This window comes from Hipposideros armiger, unplaced genomic scaffold (assembly GCF_001890085.2).
Source record: "Hipposideros armiger isolate ML-2016 unplaced genomic scaffold, ASM189008v1 scaffold_303, whole genome shotgun sequence".
Lineage (NCBI taxonomy): Eukaryota > Metazoa > Chordata > Mammalia > Chiroptera > Hipposideridae > Hipposideros > Hipposideros armiger.
Window position 1 is genome coordinate 1,718,653 of NW_017731653.1, and position 18,403 is coordinate 1,737,055.

At 38.0% G+C, this 18,403-nt stretch overlaps 1 protein-coding gene across 2 annotated transcripts; it reads right to left on the reverse strand.

The window, feature by feature from the left end:
- Positions 1 to 1,114: 1,114 nt before the first annotated feature.
- GTSF1 (gametocyte specific factor 1) lies at positions 1,115 to 16,765 on the reverse strand. Of its 2 annotated transcripts, XM_019659655.1 has the most exons (9): positions 16,703 to 16,765; positions 14,709 to 14,753; positions 9,983 to 10,083; positions 7,996 to 8,122; positions 7,486 to 7,569; positions 6,961 to 7,024; positions 5,585 to 5,679; positions 4,631 to 4,663; positions 2,406 to 2,611 (listed from the first exon to the last, which is right to left on the reverse strand). In XM_019659655.1, the coding sequence occupies exons 2-8, from the start codon at positions 14,722 to 14,724 to the stop codon at positions 4,647 to 4,649; spliced, it is 504 nt and encodes a 167-aa protein (XP_019515200.1). In that variant the 5' UTR covers positions 14,725 to 14,753; positions 16,703 to 16,765; the 3' UTR covers positions 2,406 to 2,611; positions 4,631 to 4,646. The 2 variants fall into 2 exon arrangements, with proteins under 2 accessions (XP_019515201.1, XP_019515200.1); XM_019659656.1 differs by lacking the exon at positions 4,631 to 4,663 and having other exon boundaries at positions 1,115 to 2,611.
- Between the last annotated feature and the right edge of the window lie 1,638 nt (positions 16,766 to 18,403).

The following is an 18,403-nucleotide window of genomic DNA, read 5'->3' on the forward strand; positions in this document are numbered from 1 at the left end:
GTACAGAACTTTTCTCATGAAATTTAGGTAGTTTTCCTTATTCTACCGTTGTACAGGCACAAGAAAATGAGTATTTTCTTAAAGGTCTCTTCTTCCCAAGGCCAGATCTGCTTTGATCATTTAAAATATAGGCCACCGATCACCTTGATTTTTATAACCTGCCTCTTTAAAAATGGTGATAATAAGTATAATGTTATCTCTTTGGTCTCTGCGTACTTTGCAGCTTAATGTGAATTGTGAAAAGCAGAACTAGAGGACTCTACAAATGCCAGTATTTTGTCTAAGAGACTAACACAAGCAGCTACTGTTCTGTCTCACCAATGAAAGGGTACTGCAGCATATTATTTGAAATTAAATCTAAATACTCCCCTTGTTTAGCTCAGGTACCGTTAGCTACCAGGAGAGCTAAATATCATTTATTACCTGTATTTGTTTATTCCTGGCAAATCACAACAGCACTTCTAGAACCCCTAAGGAGAAAGGCAATCTTCCAAAAAGCAAATCCTCTCCTTGGGGTAGAGTCTGGAAGCCTTGCATAAGATCAAAGTGCAGGACTCAAAGGCTCTTTGGGCTAAGCTTTCAAAACACCTCTGCATTTAACCTTTAACTCTAACACTTGACTTTAACTGAAATTAAGGTAGAATATTCAACTGTTTCACTTCCACTGTTCATACACCAAAGGGAGGGTAATGCTCTGAAAAAGAGGGTCTCAAAGGTAAGTAAGCTTCTCCTTCCAGCTTCTGACAGAGATAGTCAGTTCTTTGTTCTAGTTTTTGGGAATCTCTAAAAATCTTTAGGAAACAAAGTCCAGAGTAGTGAATCCTAGGCCCAATAAAAATCCCAAGTAGTCTCTGAAAGCTTGGATCAGACCAACTGGCTGTTTTAATCATTAGTTGACTAAAGAAACAACAGGATTGTGCATTTTGTGAGCTAACACAGGCAGGCATTCTCCTTAGGTGCGTGCTACTCACACTCCAAAAGGTCAGATGCTTTGTGATTAAATTTTAGTAGTCATGAGCAAAGAGGTGTCTTCCTAAGAAAACAAAGTAAGATTCTTCATTTGTTTCTCATAAATGATAGATGTTAGCCCATCTCGCCTCTTTAGATATTTAAAAAACACATTTAAAAAAATATTGTTTAATTCCTTTGATAAGTTGTATTCATGCAGCTAATTCTTTGTAATGAGACTCATGCCCCTGCTTGTTTTTCCTAAACTAGGTAGGGGTTCTGGCTTATATGCGTACCATACCAGATGATAGTTTTCTTCTGTCATCACCCAAACAAATGAACTCAAAGGGGTTTTGTATTTTCCAATAATAAGACGATTTAAATAAAATTTTTGTGAGGTGTTGATACACAAACATAAGTGACCAGAATCAGGGGCATAAAGGGTATTTCTTCCCCCTCCTCAATACGTTACCACCCTCTCCAGAAGAAACGGTCTCGTTATTCACTTAAGATTACACAGCTAAGCAGCAGAAATACTATTGTACTGGGGCTTATCTTGAACCTATTTTAAGAGATTGGAACTAAATAAACAGATAGCCTGCTTCATCAGGGAATCCTGTTTTGTGTAAAACTCATGGATGGAGGCATTTCACAAAACCCCACTCCACCTTATCTGTTACCCACAAACAATGTTAGAGAGATCATTTTTGGAATTATTTGTCAGCATGCTTCATCCAAATTCCTATCTATACCAGATTCCAAATCGTTCCCCATGCCAGTTTTAAAATCAAACCAAACCAAACTGGAAAACCACCACACAAAAAATAATCCACACACACACAAAACTGGTCTGGGGAAGATTATGAAGTCTCCTTGTAAGGGCCAAAAAGATGCTAGGATAGCAAGGGCTTTAGATGTTTCAAAATCTAACTTATTATACACATATCCCATGGTAGTCAGCAGGGCCCTCACACATTGAAGCTTTGCAGCTTAATCAAATTGCATACACAGGTGGAAAGCCTATCTCTTTTCCACATGTATACTGGTTCCTCCCCTCCTTGCCAATCTTCACTCCTACATAATCCACACCTAGTTTGATAGCTAGTATAATTTCTAGCTGGAGTGTGGGAGAGATAAAATAAATAAAAGAAACCTACCCTAGGTTGGAAATATTCAGGGAGCAAGATATCCTTAAGATTCTAAACAGGAATGGGGTATTTTGCTATATAAATGCTATCAATATCTTGGAGACTCTGGATAAACAGACGCATCAATCAGAAAAGGCCCATTCCTACTAATGCTTAAAAGAATTTGGTCCATGTGTGTTAGAGAACACAAATACACAGTTACTTTTTCCAACCCAAATTTCTTGACTGCTTTGTTTAGCTGGACTCTTTAAGATTACTTTAAATAATTATGTTTCATTAATGTGGAGTGGGATGTAATATATCTTGGGGAAGCTATTTACATCAATGCTTTATTTGAAACAGTTCTTCTAAGTATGAGGGTTCTTTCTTGCGTCAAATGAGGACTCAAAATGGGCGAGAATAAAAAGGTACTTGTCAGTTTGAAAGTCACAGACAGTTTATCTTTCTATAATTAGAAGTAAAATGAAGAACCCACTGGTCGCAGGAAGAAACAAGAGTCTTCTGGGGTCAGGCATCTGTAAGGAAATGAGAAAAAAAAAAAAGAGTTTTTAGTTCCTTTCAATGATGAAAGCACCAACTATATATGACAATAGGCCACACAACTACAACCCAATTAAAATCTCTCGGCCTGCTGGAGGAAGTTGCTGTAGTTAATGGCAGAACACCAAGTATCTTCTGACCTTTAGCTCTTAAGTACCACTAAGCACACAGAAATTTGTTAATTGAAGTAAAAGTATTCTGTACAGAGATCAATGTACACTCCTTGTGTCAACGGTTTCATGAGTGAGGAGAAAATTAGAATCGACTATCCAGGCAATTGACTCCCACAGACAATTCTGGATTAATTCCAATTAACTTATATTGATCTTTTTCTCTTCTCACTCTACTACTCATTAATTCAATAATATTTTTTGAGCTGTTACAATGTATATGAGAACAAAAATTAATATATTACCTGCTTTTGAGGCACTTATCTAGTAAAAAGTTGAGTTGTTGATAAAAACACAAATGGGACAAAGCATTGAGTGCAAAGTGAACAAACCCTTTTCACACATGTGCATTCAAAACTCCCAACTCATACTTAAGTTCCTTAAGGGAATAAGTCATGTCTTCTATTTCTTTTGTGTCCTTTCAAAGAAGCTAGAGAATTCTACAACAATAGGCATTCAAAAAATGATGATTTATTTTTATTCAGAGGACAAGAAGGTCTGCGGCTATTTAAGGATTCTTATCTAACCTAGGATAATTTTTTTTCCTGATTCCTCAGGGGTTACACAGAAAAATACATTTTTAGCATATAAGGAGTTTAAGAGCAAAGAGTTAAGTTTCAAAGGAGAGGAGTGTCTTGCCTTAAGTGAGAGAGATAGAAGTTTTCCTAGGCTTTTGTCTTAGAGTAGACATTTTTACTCTAGATAGCGATCCATGCTATATGAGCACCAAGTATTTTGTACAGTGTGTCAGAGAAGGATTCAAAGTTCACCATTTGTCCAGATGTGTGTGTGTTTTCCTGACACACCCCAGTGCTATTGTGTGTCTTTCCCTTCTGGGGTCAAATGCAATTTTCTGACTTCCAGGTGTATTTAACAGTTTGACATCAGAACCTACCAAGAAAAATGACTGGCACCTAGAAGCAACTAACAGATATTATTGTCCATAGCTAAGGGGAGTTCGCTTTTAGAATCTCTTTTCTACTTCTCACCAGAAGCAGCATCAGTTTTGGTACAAAATGAACCTTAACTCACAGAAGATCCATCTGCTTCACTGTCCAGAGGAAGTGAGTGAACTGGAAGGCAACAGGCCAATTATTCATTCAAGAAATATTCACTGAGGGCCTACTATCTGCAAGGCAGTGGGCTATAATCCCGTTTCCGGTCTTTATAATGTCCCTTTTGCCAGGAGCCATGTGGTTGGGCAACCTCAGCCAAGATAGCATTTGAAGCATCAGACTTGGCTCTGCTATGTGTACACAGGGTAACCTCAAGGAAAGGCTTTGTCTGTGAAAAGTGAAAGATTTTGGTCTCTTCATATAGATTTTGTGAGGTTCTGTGTTGTTCACATTTTGTGTTGTTCAGATAAGATCAACAGTGCATGACTCTTAGAGACCTCAAACTTTTAAGTGCTCATTAAAAAGAGTATGTATTTTCTGATGAGTGCTAAACTCATCAGAAGTATGCACAGGGAAAGAATTGCAGAGCAGTGAAGCACAGTTGTCTGATTAATCTCAGTCCATTAAAGAGGCATGATAGATCTAGAATATAACTTTGATAAAAAAAAAAAAAAGAAGGAAAAAGGCAATGTGTACTAACATTAGGGAAAGCAACTTGGCATGTTAACTGAATTCTAATTTAACCAGTAAATGCCTATTCATTAGTGTGTAAAGCCATAATATAAGCTATATACTTAAAAAACATAGGCACACACAAAGCTTTAATTTGTTACCATAATCTGAAAGAAAATTGGACCCAAATTGCTTTATGTCCAGTTAAATCTTGCTACCATCTGAAGAGACAGTGAAATAAAACTGAAACACTTACTTGATGAGATATTCAGTTACTGTGCATTTCCATCTACAGAGTAGAAATATTTCAAAATAAATATATCATGTCAATTGAAATTCACTCCATCCCCTATTCTTACTAAACACAAATGACTTATTCTGGGGCATAATGAATTACAATATAAAAGTAGAAGAATTTAAAATTAGTGATTGGATTCTACCCAAGAGCATGGGAAAAGAAAATAGTTCTTTGCCTATCAAAGCCTTCTGGCTATGATTTGGTGATCTCATTTGTTGGGAAATGCAAGTATCCAAAGGGAACATTTTAAAAGGGAATCCTCTAGCCACCTAAAAATTAACTCAAACAGTAGCAAAGGCTTAAACTAAGGGAATCTGAATTTGGGGCAACATTAGGAAAAGAAAATTTATATTAAATAAAAATGACGATATCTTGGGTGCTCCATATGTTGGAATTTCTTTACTAGGGTGGTATGATACAAATTTAGTATCTGTTTGCTCAGCATGGTCTCTTGATGTCTAGGGAAGACACCTAAATAGTCTTCTTATGCTGGTTATTATGACTCATACTTTCATTTTTTCTCTACACATTTCCTTTTAGCCCCCTGCAATCCGATTCCTAATCCCAATTCCCTATTGATATTATGCCTTGAAAGTCAGGGATGACTTCCTCCTAGCCAAAATCAATAGCCTTTTTATTGGTCCCCCCCAAATTTACTCATCATATTTAATGTCAGTGGTAACACCATCTTGAAAATATTCTTTTGGTTTCTGTGATCTTGTATGTTCCTGTTACTAATCAGGGCCAGGGCTATGGTAAAGTGAGCGAGGTGCTTAGGGTGCAAATTTAAGGAGGTACTCACTCTCTCTGGGTTATGACAGTGCATGGTATTAGACTACACGTCTTCGAATAATCAAGACTGTTTATTAGTACAAAGAAAAGAATAAAAGCATGTTGCCTCATTTCACTTACTGTTTTTCCATGGCAGAACATATGGCAGAGACTTGGGAACGCGCATGCCTGAAGCCAGATTACTCTTATGTTCCATGACTATGTTGCTTGCAGGGCTGCAAAAAGAAAGATGAATTCAACTATGCCAGCATATCTGTATTCTTCAGGCAGGCACACACAAGACAATCAAGTGTATTGTTTTTGTAATTTGAGGGAAAACAAAAACCTACATTCTGAAATGTAAACACATTTCTATCAAAACATTCTTGCAATGAGAATGATTACTATTTCTCTGGAAAGCTCACTGTTCTGTGCAGGCATTAAGATGGGTCTAAGCCTTTTCATTTTCCAGAAATTGAGATAAACAGCAATGCCATCTACTGTTCAGTTGTATGACAGGCTCATCAACTCACTCAATAAACATAAGAGATAAAATAAAATGTCAAGACAATCAAACCAAAGGCAACAAATCTCTTAGAGTTGAGGCAAAATTAAAATTGTACCAAATGGAATTCATCTTTAAGTTTTTCTATCTTAGTGCACACACAAAATAAGGTACATTTACAATTACTAACTGACCTCAGGAGCTAAGAAATAAAAATTGTTAAGCTTTCTATTTGGGGAAAAAAAATGAAGTCCAGCATCTCATTCCTTCATTTTCTAACTCAGAAATATTCTCATTTCGGTCTGAAACTTGATCTTCTAAGGTCTGAAGATTAAGTAATAATGAGATATCTTATAGATTTAAAAATCAGATACAAACTCAGTGGGAATGAAGAGATGCATTTTTCTTCCCTACCCAATAGGTATTCTGGATTCAAATAAAAAACTTTTAAGGTTACTTTTTCCTTAGATACTAGTTACTGAGAGTAAAAATGATCCATGTGGTATAGCTGGAGAATTTTTTTCAAAGCATCAAAATAATGTGAACCTAGCAAAAAAAAACAACTGAGACAAAAGAATGTCTGGCACCACTGTCTGCCCTGCTAAACTACAAGCATTTTTAAAAAAAAATTAAAAAAAATTAATTCAGGTGAACACAATAACATAATGATTAGACATTTATACTCCTCACAAAGTGATAACCCTCCCAGGTCTACCACCCCTCTGACACCGTACATAGCTATTACAATACCATTCACCATATGCCCTAAGCTGTACTTTTAGAAGCTACTATTTTTGTGTTCCCACAGTGATTAACACAAAGCATGTGACCTTTTTGATGAATCAAGGAAGAAAGAAGAAAAAAGTTCACCAAAACAATATCTAGACTAAGTTACCACCAAGTTACATCATCAAAGAAAAAAGTAAATTCATGCTTTGGTGGCTTCTTTTGGTAACAAAGCACACTGATTTTGGGAGGCAGTGCTGGCTGGGAATGAGACCATTTCATTTACCTGTTTTTGCCACAGTAGTTGGCTGTGCCCCAGACAAATGGGGTGCTGGTCTGTTCCCACAAATCTGCCAAAGGAAGAAAAATATAGTTTGTGGTACAAGATACCAGTTCATGTTAGCTGAATTTGTAAGATGGAAAATAATACACCTAAGTTTAGAGAAGCAAGTAAAAATTGATCAAGTACCCTGCCTAAGTGACACAGTAGCAGGAATTTAATTGAAGAATATAAACATGAGCGACATAAATAATAATAAACGTGCCTAGTAACAGCCAAACACAGATGGTACAACACAATTTATGGAAAAAAACAGATGTAAAGAAGTGCTTTTTCCAATCAAGAGGGATAGGCTGTTCCACGTGTCTGCACAGCGATACAAATGTGCTCGTTTTGGGGCCCAATAAAAATAATAAAGCATTCCAAACAACATGGTACGTATGTTCATAAAAAAGGAAAATTTTCCTTCTATCTAAAGCAAATGACTCGAGATTTAGACATTGTGAAGAAAAAAATGGAGAGGCACTTCACCTTTATCCCAGTCTTCATCACAAGGAGGGCACTGCCATGTGCTCTCAGTCAGAGTCTCTTGTCCAAGGTTCCTGGTTTGGTTGACTGCAAGACAACAGATTCTAACATCAAAACGGGACGTTGCCAAGTTATTATATTTAAAGGGATTAGTGGCTAAAGAGGTGGCAGGGTAGCCTAACGGGTCTTTGTTTCTGAAAAATGGATGGTATGAAAGATAAGTAGAATGGTCTTATCCCCTTGCTGGCAGAGGACGAGAAAGAGAAGCAGAAACAGAGATGTTTCCTATATTTATGGTAAGAAAAGGATTTTTATATTTAGATGAATTATTAGTAAAATGAATCAGGTTGTGCAGACGAGAAAGCAGTCTGACAAACCTGACAACCTTCCACTGCTGAAAAGTACTGCTCTTCTTAAATGATGAAAGACAAAAATCAAGGTGACAATGTAACATAATACAAATTTAAAGGAGCTAACTTCTAGCCCTGAAACATTTTAGCTGGTCAGTCTTACCAACATCTTGCTCTATACAACTTTTATCATCACAGCTTGAGATATGATGACTGATTTCAGCCCGAGGAACCTGGTGGCGCGCATTGAAAGGACAAGTAGCCAATTTATTTGCAACATCAGGATGATTCTGTGGAACAAAAATTAAGGGGTCTGTCAATTCTTTGGATCTCTTAAAAGTTCAAGGGGCGTGTGGCTCAGCTTTATTCTATAAATGGCTCCCCTAAACTCTCTCAAAACACTTCTGCCTTAACTGTGATTGGTAAACTCATAGTAGAAAATTAAGGGAATTATTTGTCACTCATACAGACCATACAGGACCTCAAAACCATCGTAACATAAGCCTCTTTGTTATGATTATCGAGACTGACACACAGGTATTGGGGGGTTAAAGCATCTTAATGGAGGTAAACAGCAGATTTAGGATTGGGTATTTGAACAGTATTTTCTCTCCCTGTTCTTCAGGGTCACAAGATTCAGGTGGCACAGCCTGTAATGGTAGAGCTCTCTGGATGTCTTTGAAAGCTGATATTCAGGATGAACAGTAACACTAAAACACACTCTTAGTCTGCACTGCAGGAGTGCCCCTGCTATTGCAATACAATAGGCTTGAAAATAGCTGCTGGAAGGGAGCTGCAGAAGAGGCAACCAATGATTTTTTTGGATTAACACAGGAACACTTATTGAAAGTAATGATGCCTGAAGTGAGGCTCTGAACAATTTGACCTTTATTTCAGCTCTTTCACTAAGGAAAAGCACAAATGATAGACTACTCTGCTGACCAAGTTCCTTATTTTAAAACAAAACAAAGTGTTCACTATCACCCAAATCCTATGGAAAATATATGAGCAATTAAGAAATTTATTTAGGAGAAGCAAAAGATATGTCACAAATGATACTCAAAAAAGTAAAAATAATGTGAAATGGGGAGAAGGCTTGAAAAAAAACAGAAGGTGGGGAAAATTCTGTGGGCGTTTATCTCCACGATTTTCATAAGGGTTGTCAGGCATCCCAATGCAAAGATTAAGAGCATTACAAGAGGGGGGTTATGACAACGTCTTTTTACTGCGTGGCTCCCTTTCCCAACCTTTATTGCTGACATATTTGAGAGTCTAGGGGAGGAAGTTGTGGTGGTTTCTTCTGACCGATATTGTCCAAATTTAACCTTAAGCGGTTTTTTGCTCAAAAGATTAAAAAGAGCTGGAGAAATAATAAAAAATGACATTATAATCATGTCTCCAGGATTGTAAGAGAAAAATCCTTTCAAGGATGTTAATACACACATAAATAGTACGTAGTTTGGATTAAATTCTAAAATTGTTTTCCCAGCATAAATCCTGGCAGAATTTTGGCCTCTGTATCTGACATCTGCACTCTAATCATCTTTTCAAAGTGCCTCAGTTAATATACCAGCATTAAAGCAGTTTTTATCAGCTAAGTCTACAAAAGAGCACCAGAAAAAAAACTCTGATGAGTTGTTTTTTTCCCCCCAAAAAATGCTTACTCTTGAAATTTGGAGGAACATTTATTATTAGGAATAATCTTTACTTGGGATAACCTCTAGCTGTTCAACTTCTCTAAAATTTCTAAACAAAAAAAAAATCAGAAATCAATGTATTATATATAGCACTCAATCCTTATCAGGATGATGAACACACCAAATTCACAAAGCAAGAGGGATTTCTCTTTGCTAGCAAAAATTAGTGTTTCCTCTGTTTTACAAAGGGTGAGAAGACTCCAGAGAAGTTGTTTATAAAGGGTGCTTTGTCACTAGTTAGGGGAAAAAGCCAAAACAAGAAAAAACTTATGTATCCAAGAAATAAACAAGCTCTTTTCTATAAATATTGGTATATTCAAAGGTAGATTCCAAAAACAATTCTGGCATTCAATTAAATCATTTATGTTAAAATTATTTGATATTTATAAAATCTGGCCTTTTAGACGAATTCAGAACAGCATTAAAGGGCATATTATGAAAATAATACCCTACCTTTCTGCACTTGATAAGATGATAAGGAAACCTGCAGGCCCTGATCTGGTGGTTTTTATCATAGGGGCATTGTATTAGCTTTTCAGGGTCCAGTGAATCGACTGAAAGAGAGAGAAACAGGATAAGTATAAAGCTTAACAGGACCTTGTAAAACTACAGCATTTTAGGCACATTGTATTTTCCAACAGAATCTGTAAGAATAGAACAAGACAGTCTGACAACAACTTGGAATTTTTTAAAAAAGGGTGACTAAATATTTGAAAATGAAAATGTAACCCTGGAACGATAAAACTGTTATCACCAAATCTTAATAAGTCCAGCAAAACCATCAATCTTGAGATGAGGACTTAGTTCATATTTGGTTGTACTTAAATATTGTTGTTTTCATTGTTGGTTACCCTTAGTGTAAAACAAAAAGTTAAACGAAATCACATCCTTTTTTCCTTTTCTAAAAATGCTAATTCAGGGTAATTCCTATTCTAGCTAGCCCAACCAAAGCTTCCCAACCAGTATGCTGAAGAATGGAATAGATGGTGTGCCAATATATTGATGCAGGGTCCTCTGCACGTGTGCCAGTCCTAGGGCAAGTTGAGGGTAGTTAATCCCCTTCCCAGCATCCCTGTATATTTATTCATATGCCATGACATGAAAAGAGATAGTAAGCACTGCTCTATATCAGTTATATGTTCTCTGAAGCTTAAGAAATATTAGTTGATAGATGATTTCTTTTTCATGTGTCTGCTTTAACTTACTACTATAAGTAGCTCCTGATCTTGGTTACTTCAGTTACCTCTCAAGTGAAACCAATGCCTTTATCAGATAGGTGGTTTTACTTTTCATATTTTGACACATAGATGAGAAAAAAATCAGAATTCTTTAACCTAGTGATCATCAAATGAGCCAGATTAAAAAACAGAATCATCTGCAGAAACAGAACCTCCTGAGGTTAAGACAACTGCAGACATATGAAGCTGCTGTGTACAAGAAAGCCCCTAACCTATATTATGCTATTTAAAACTACCCTTAGAAGACTATATTTTCAGGGGTCATTTTCATAGTTTGGAACTATGGAAATTTCTCTGAACATGCCTCTCAGAGAAGTTTCTCTAAATGTGTAAAATCGCCCGTAGGCTTTACAAGGTGCCCAGGCTGAGCCCCAAATTCTAACAAACCTGGTTAAGAATAGGAAATTAAATGGTTAAGCACATTCTGAGGAAAAGAGGCTACCTAATAAAATGCTCTTGCCCCACTAAAGGCAATGATAAAAGTGAAATAAGATAAACAATTCACATTTGATAAGAAGCTTATAAACCAGGAGACTGCCATGAAAATCAGAAGCCAGAGGGGAATTGAAACAGACAGTTTCACTGGAAGAGTGGTAAACATGGAATAAATTGCTAACCATGATCGTGATGCAAATGAGCCAGAAAGGTGACTTGAAGGACAGAATGAATAGGGAGGAAAAATCTTAGAGGACAGGCATGCTTATTATGCCAACCAGGCTCATCCTGACCAGCAATCTTTTCATATTTCTGAAGCTTTAGGACTTTACAGATAAAATTCTTATTAGTTTCCTTTCATTTAATCCATTCCATCACTAGCAAATGTTGGGCCATCTCAACAGCTGACAGATTGGACGTGCCTTATGATTCATATACATTGTACTGCTCATACAGTGGCATACATCAGAGTTGATAATGATAACTTACTATCATAATGCTTTAATTTTTGGTCTCTGGTCACTTAAGTCAGCTCTAACCTGTTTTTTGAGATTGAAAATTTTTTTGGTGATAAAATATATACAACATAAAATTTACCATCTTAACCATTTTTAAGTGTACAGTGCAGTCATGTTAAGAATATTCACAATGTTGTGCAGCCAATCTCCACAAATTTTTCATCTTGAAAAACTGAAACTCTATATCCATTAAAGAACTCCCCATTCCCTCCTCCACCCAACCCACAGCAACCACTATTCTTTTTGTTTCTGAGTTTTACTAGTCTAGATGCTTCATCATACAGTGAAATCATACAGTGTTTGTCTTTTTGTGACTGACTTATTTTACTTAGCATAATGTCCTCAAGGTTCCTCCATACTGTAGTATGTGATGGGATTTCCTTTACCTATTGTATTTTGTTATTCGCTTTTCTTTATTACTTAATATGTCCTGGAGCTACTTCTATGTCAGTATATATAAAGAATATTTCATTGCTGCAAATGGATGTACCATAGATTCTTAATCATTTCCCTTACTAATGGACATCCGGTTTACTATGATATACAAAGTGTGACTAACAATATAGTATATACTTCTTTGTGCATTATATGAGTATTTGTCTTTGGCAGATACCGAAGAATGCTACATTGAAGTATCTGTACATTTAATGTTATAATAAATACTATCAAACGGCTTGGCAAAAATTTTATCTGGCTTTCTGGGAATGTAACTTAATTTGGAAAACAAAATATAGGCCCTGTGGACAAGCTTCCTCTCAGAGAACAGGCTCAGATGTTCCTTACACTTGGGTAGGGCCTAGAACTCATGATGAGAAATGGGGGGAAACTTTATGAAAATAAGGAACTAGACCTGATGAAAGTATCATCAGCTAAGAGGTATAGCCCAAAGACAGAAGCTGGAGATCTTCAGGAATCTATCAGACTAAGGTTAGGATTTTAAGTCAATTTGGGAAGAAGGTCAAGTATATTCTAAAGCATCCTTTTTCAAACTTTAAAATGATCCCCAGGTGTTAAATCACTTGGGGATTATATTAAAATGCAGACTCTCATTCAGCAGGTTTGAGGTGGGGCCTGAGATTGTGCATTTCTAACACACTCCCAGATGATACTTTTCTAAAAATAATTATGGCTGAAAAAAGTAGCTAAGAATGAGACAAAGGGGAGAGGTTGCTTTCTAATTTAATAGAGTTGTAAGCTTCCAATGAATGAATGAGTGAATGAATGAATAAAATCTATCTTACATGAAATTTCAGATTTTAATTAAAATATTTTAAGAAAAATTAAGGAGGTAGGGAGGGAGCCCTAAGGAGGCTTAAGGAGAATCAGCCTTCCAGATCAACGATTCTCAAAGTGTGGTCCTCAGACCAGCAGCATCGCCTGATAACATGTTAGAAATGCAAATTCTTGGGTCTCAGACCTTCTGAATCAGAAATTCTGTGGGTGGGGTCTAGCAACCTGTGTTTTAATAAGCCCCTCAGATGATTCTGCTGCATGCTAAAGTTTGAGAACATTTGTTGTAGATATATATATATATCTTTTTATAAAGATATAAAAAGATATATATATATATATATATTTTTAATTTTTTTCTCCCCCAAGATTTTTTTTATTGGGGAATTGGAACAGCACCGGGAAATTGCGGGGAGAGGAACAGACAAGCTGCCATCGTTTTGTTCTTCAGTCTAGTTGTGGGGGACATTGCTTCACTGGCCCAAGTTGGCACCATCATTGCGCTCTTCCCAGGCGAGGCAGATCAGTCGCCGGCTTCTGGACAGCCGCTCACTGCGGCTGCTGGCTACACACAGTAGCCCATGGCAACCCACTGCCACAGGGGCTGCAGCCTACGCGGTTGCCAGCGACTCCCGGCAGCCCAGCTCCAGGTTGAGCTGTTGTTCAGCATCTTAGCTGTAGAGGGCAGTGTCACTGGCCCTCATATGTGGGATCCGAACCGGGGACCCCTGTCATCCCAAGCTAGCTCCTAACCAACGCGCCACTTGGCCGACCCAGATATATATATATTTTTAATTAAAGTTTATTGGGGTGGCAATGGTTAGTAAGGTTACATAGGTTTCAAGCGTACAATTCTGTAAAATAAAGACTATTTCCATGTAGTTTCTATATGTTGGTGATGAAGATTTTATTGGACTCTTCCTTGAAGGCAGAATGGGACTAAAATATCCTTTGGTTGGAACTTATTACGAATTATAAAGAGATTCTGAACAAGACAGCAAAGTAGGAAACAAAGTAGGACCTGTTGACAAGTTTCATCCACTCATTGGCTTGGACGTTTCTCAAACTTGGTCAGGGCCTAGAAATCATAATACCTTGTGGTATCAAGTAGGGAACTACAAATAAAAATATATAAGACTCTGGTTCTCACTCTGTCCCTATCTAACTATGGAACATTGGGCAAATCAATTAATCTAGGTTCTGTTTTCTCAGGTGTAAAATTTGAGTGTTAGATGAAATGATTTTTCAGGTTTCTTTTGGTTCTACACTTGTATGATTCTAGTGCTGGCTCCCTTTTGATTTCTTGGGCCATCTAAGGTTCCTAAATCACTTGAGGGATAAGATCGTTCCTAGGATTTCTTTAATCCTAAAAACTCAATGTACATCAACAAATTTAAGTATACCATATTATTCCTCAAAATAGACAGAAAACAGGTTACTATACCTGTGTCATTAACAGGAGAAACTGAAGTCCTGAGAAATTAAAACGCTTTATTTAATAAAAATATATTTTAACATAGGTGTCCCAACTGCAGCCTTTTCAAAGCTTAATAACTTTTTATACCTCTTTAACTATTTAAATTTCAAGTGTCTTATTTCCAATTTTGGCACTTCTCTACATTGCTACCAGACAGACCTTTTCTCCTCAGCAGGTTTAGGAGAAATATGAACATTTTCCACACATTAAAAATCTTGTCAGACATAAAACTATATGTATGTAATTTAACTTATATTCTAAAAGCAATAAGAAGTACATACGGTAAGTTTCTTCCATGTTGGAAATGAAGGAGCCGAATCCAAGTGCTGGAGGGAAAAAAAAAGCAACGATTCAGGGAATTAGAAATGAAATGTACCAAAGGGTGGCACTAAGAGATGGAGTTAAACTGGAATCGAAGCTATCCAAGTTCGATATAAGAAACCCTAGTGTCCCCCTCCCCCAAACATTTTTCCCTCTTTAAAGCATTCCTTACTACTTTGAAGCATTTCAAATCATTGCCTAATTCACACTCTTGGAATAAATTCTAGGGCTCATAAATACTGGGTTGTTGGAAAAGTCATGACGCATTTTTGCAATGAAAAACAGAGAAAAAATATGTCATGATGTTTCTGACAATCCAATAGTTAAGAAAAACCAAATATGACTACTAATTTAAACTGTACTGAGGTGATAAAATGTCAGTCTATTTTAAGTGCCATTACAATGGCTGGTCGCTCTTTACCATGTATTAGAGCTTGATGTTATTTAATATTAGCGAGGGCAAGACCACAAGAATACTATTTAAACTTCAAGATAAACATAGAAATAGGGTACGATTTTAAAGCTCTCCTCTCAAGCTCTTAATAAAAAACAGGATGGGCAGGTTGCCTGTCTTGCTCCCCTCTGGGACCTGGGAATTCTGGAAGCCTAGGACAGAAACTATATACACTTAATCCATCCAATAAGTCCAAAGACACTTTAGTTTACTATTTCTATGACTTTTCTTGAACATGGTCAGGAAATGCTCCATATTTTCCAGTGATGCTTCACCTTCTCTTTGTCTCCAATCTCCTATGCAAAAATGAACAGATTTGGTTACTTAATCCCTCCAGTTAACGCTCATTCCCTCTATGTATTGAGGGAAAACTGCTGAACGTTAGGATTTAAGAACTGCCCATTTTATGGATAACACAGTCTTAAACGAACAAATCTGTAACAGAAATGTGGATTAAAAGAAATGGTTTTGTAGTTTGAATCCTCTTCTACTGCAGATCCCCCTATTGAGCACTGTGATTAAATAAACATCATTATAAGAAAAAACTAAATTTATATAAAACCAGATCCATAAGAAACGTCTGCAAATTGGCTAGATTTTACAGCCTTTGTCTCTAGAGCAAGCTCTCCTTTGGACTCTCATACAATTCCACACCCCTTCCCCTCCATTCTATGACATAAGCAGCCTTGGAATCCATGATAGGAAATACAAGTGATCAGCTGGAACTCTAGTTTAGTAATTTGCTGTAGAACCTATTTGTTAATTACAATCACTAGAGAAACTGTCGTTAAAAAAATATTTTTCATGTCTGGATTCAGAAATTCTGACTTTCCTTTTATTATGTTTTACTTATACATAGTTACTTTATGCTTTTTCAATAAAAATAGAAGAGGTTTTAAGGAAAAACCAAGTATTAAGTTCCTTGATTTTAAGGCATTTAGAAAAGTGATCAGCACTAAATTCAGCAACTTGTAGGATGCCACCCTATCCTTTGGGGGCATAAAGGCCAATTTCGGTTGACAAAAGGGCAATGGAATCAATAGTTTTATTATTCAGCCTTGTCCACTTAAATATTTTTCACAAAGAACTGTTAACAGGTGATCTTTACCTTTTCCCTAGTACTAGACGTGGTGAAATGGACAAATTACACAAAGCTGTGGGGATTTGGTGGCTGATGAAATCTGAAGCAACTAGTTAAACACAGCTGGGGGCTCAGTAAAATATTTTTTCTTCCTTTAAACACAGCATTCAGAGTAGATTTAAGCAACGGGACTATACAGGTAGAGGTGGGAAAGTGGTTAACTTGAATGTAGACTAAGGAGGCCCTCGAGGGGACGAAGCGGTGAGGGAACCACCGGTAGCCAAAACAGCTGCACTGAAAACCCACTCGGCCAAAGGCTGTGGGCCGAAAAAAGAAGCTATTAGATGGTGAAGGTATCCCAGCACACTAAAGGCGAGTTGTTTGGAGGCGCCAAGCCAGGGAATGGACGCCCTTCCTACCTCAGCCGCGACACACTCTGCCGACGGTAGCCTCTGCTCCACAACCGCGCTCTAGCAACGCTCACTTCCGGCTCTCTCCGTTAGGGGGTGGGGCCCCCACTTCCTGTGACGTAGGTCTGGGTTCTCGCGTGTGCCGGGTGCTGAGCGGAGTGTTCAGGGCGCTCCCTGCTCTGGCCCTTCCCATTCTTCAGGTCACCGCTCCCGCCCAACCACTTTTAGCTCATTGCTTCCCCACCACCCATCTTTTAGCTTGTCTGCCTCTGGACTCCAGAGTGATAGTGCCCCTGCGTGGGTGGAACGCGCACTGCCTTCCCTGAGCTTCGTGGCAGCCATCTTAGAAAAGAGAATGGGTGCTTAGAAATGGGCCCTGGAGGAGGGAATGGGACCAATTAAAAGTCAGGTGCTGGTTGGAAAGAAGCCTTGTTTGTGGCAGTTGTCCACATAGAAAGGTACTTGAGATTTTGAGGGAAGGGAAGAAGAAAGCTGTAAAGGAGATAAGCAGTCAGAACAGCGAAACAAAACCAAAACAACCCCCCCCCCCAAAAAAAAGCAATAACAAAACAAAACCACTCACTGACGACAGGAATCTGGTTGTTTCTGTTTAGCACGTGTTGTAGAATCTCAAAATGCAAAAGTCAATCATAGTATCTTAGAATGCTTGGTAGGATGGATGCCATAGTCGGATTAAAAGGGAGTTTTAGAGTTAAGGAGAGAGCTCAATGGAAGGAGTTGGAGAAGTAAAGGGGGCTGGAGTTCTAACTTGGTAGTGGAAACCCAAACATATATTGTGAGAGCCTTTGTTCTGGTAACCGTGATACAAATAAAAGGTATAGGCAGTAGTTCTTTGCCTAAAGTGGTTAGGCAAACAGGCCTCAAAGTGGATGAAAGGTTAAATAGCAGTATAACAGATGCCAAAGAAGTGGTTGAGACTGTAAATTCATATTAGGAAGAAATCAATGGAGCCCAAAGTGACCTGGGAAGACTTTATGGAGAAAAGGGACTTGTGGCCTTTGAAGGTTAGATAGGGGGGGAAAAAAAAGGAAGGTGATGACACTACAAGTAGATCTGGTGTTATTTTTTAAAACCAAGTAGTAAAAATGTGATATGACAAAAATTTTTGTACTGTTCAAGGTATAGGAGGCAGTCTGGGAGATCAGTATGGGTGCTGAAATATTGGGATTTTGGGGAACATTTCTGTGGTTTACAGAGAGCCTAGATGTGACTTAGGAGACTTTATCCAGAGAGCAGACCTGAATGTGGCTTTAGTGAAAAGGATCATGGAAGGGAGACTTTTTTTTTTTTAAAGATTTTTATTGGGGAGTTGGGGGAAGGGAACAGCATTGGGGAATTGGGGGATGCCGCTTCAGTGGCCCATGTTGGTTTTGTGATCATTGCGCTCTTCCTGGGTGAGGCAGATTGGTCGCCGGGCATTGGATGGCTGCTCATGGTGGCTCACGCTGCTGGCAGCTCACGCTGGCTGCCTGCCATTCACGGTAGCTTACAGCAGCCCACTGCAGCCTCACTGTAGCCTATGCCGTCGCCGGTGACTCACGGCAGCCCAGCTCCAGGTAGAGCTGTTGTTCACCGTCTTAGCTGTAGAGGGCAGTGTCACTGACCCATGTGGAATCTGAACCAGCGGCCCTGCTGCTCAGATCTCGCGCTCCCAAGGGAACTTTTAACCAATGCACCACTCGGCCAGCC

Coding starts and splice junctions, on each gene's coding strand:
- GTSF1 (XM_019659655.1), bottom strand. Junction 8,123..9,982: donor ATCTTATCAAGTGCAGAAAG/GTAGGGTATTAT, acceptor TTTGTTCCACAG/AATCATCCTGATGTTGCAAA. Junction 7,570..7,995: donor TTGTATAGAGCAAGATGTTG/GTAAGACTGACC, acceptor GTTGTCTTGCAG/TCAACCAAACCAGGAACCTT.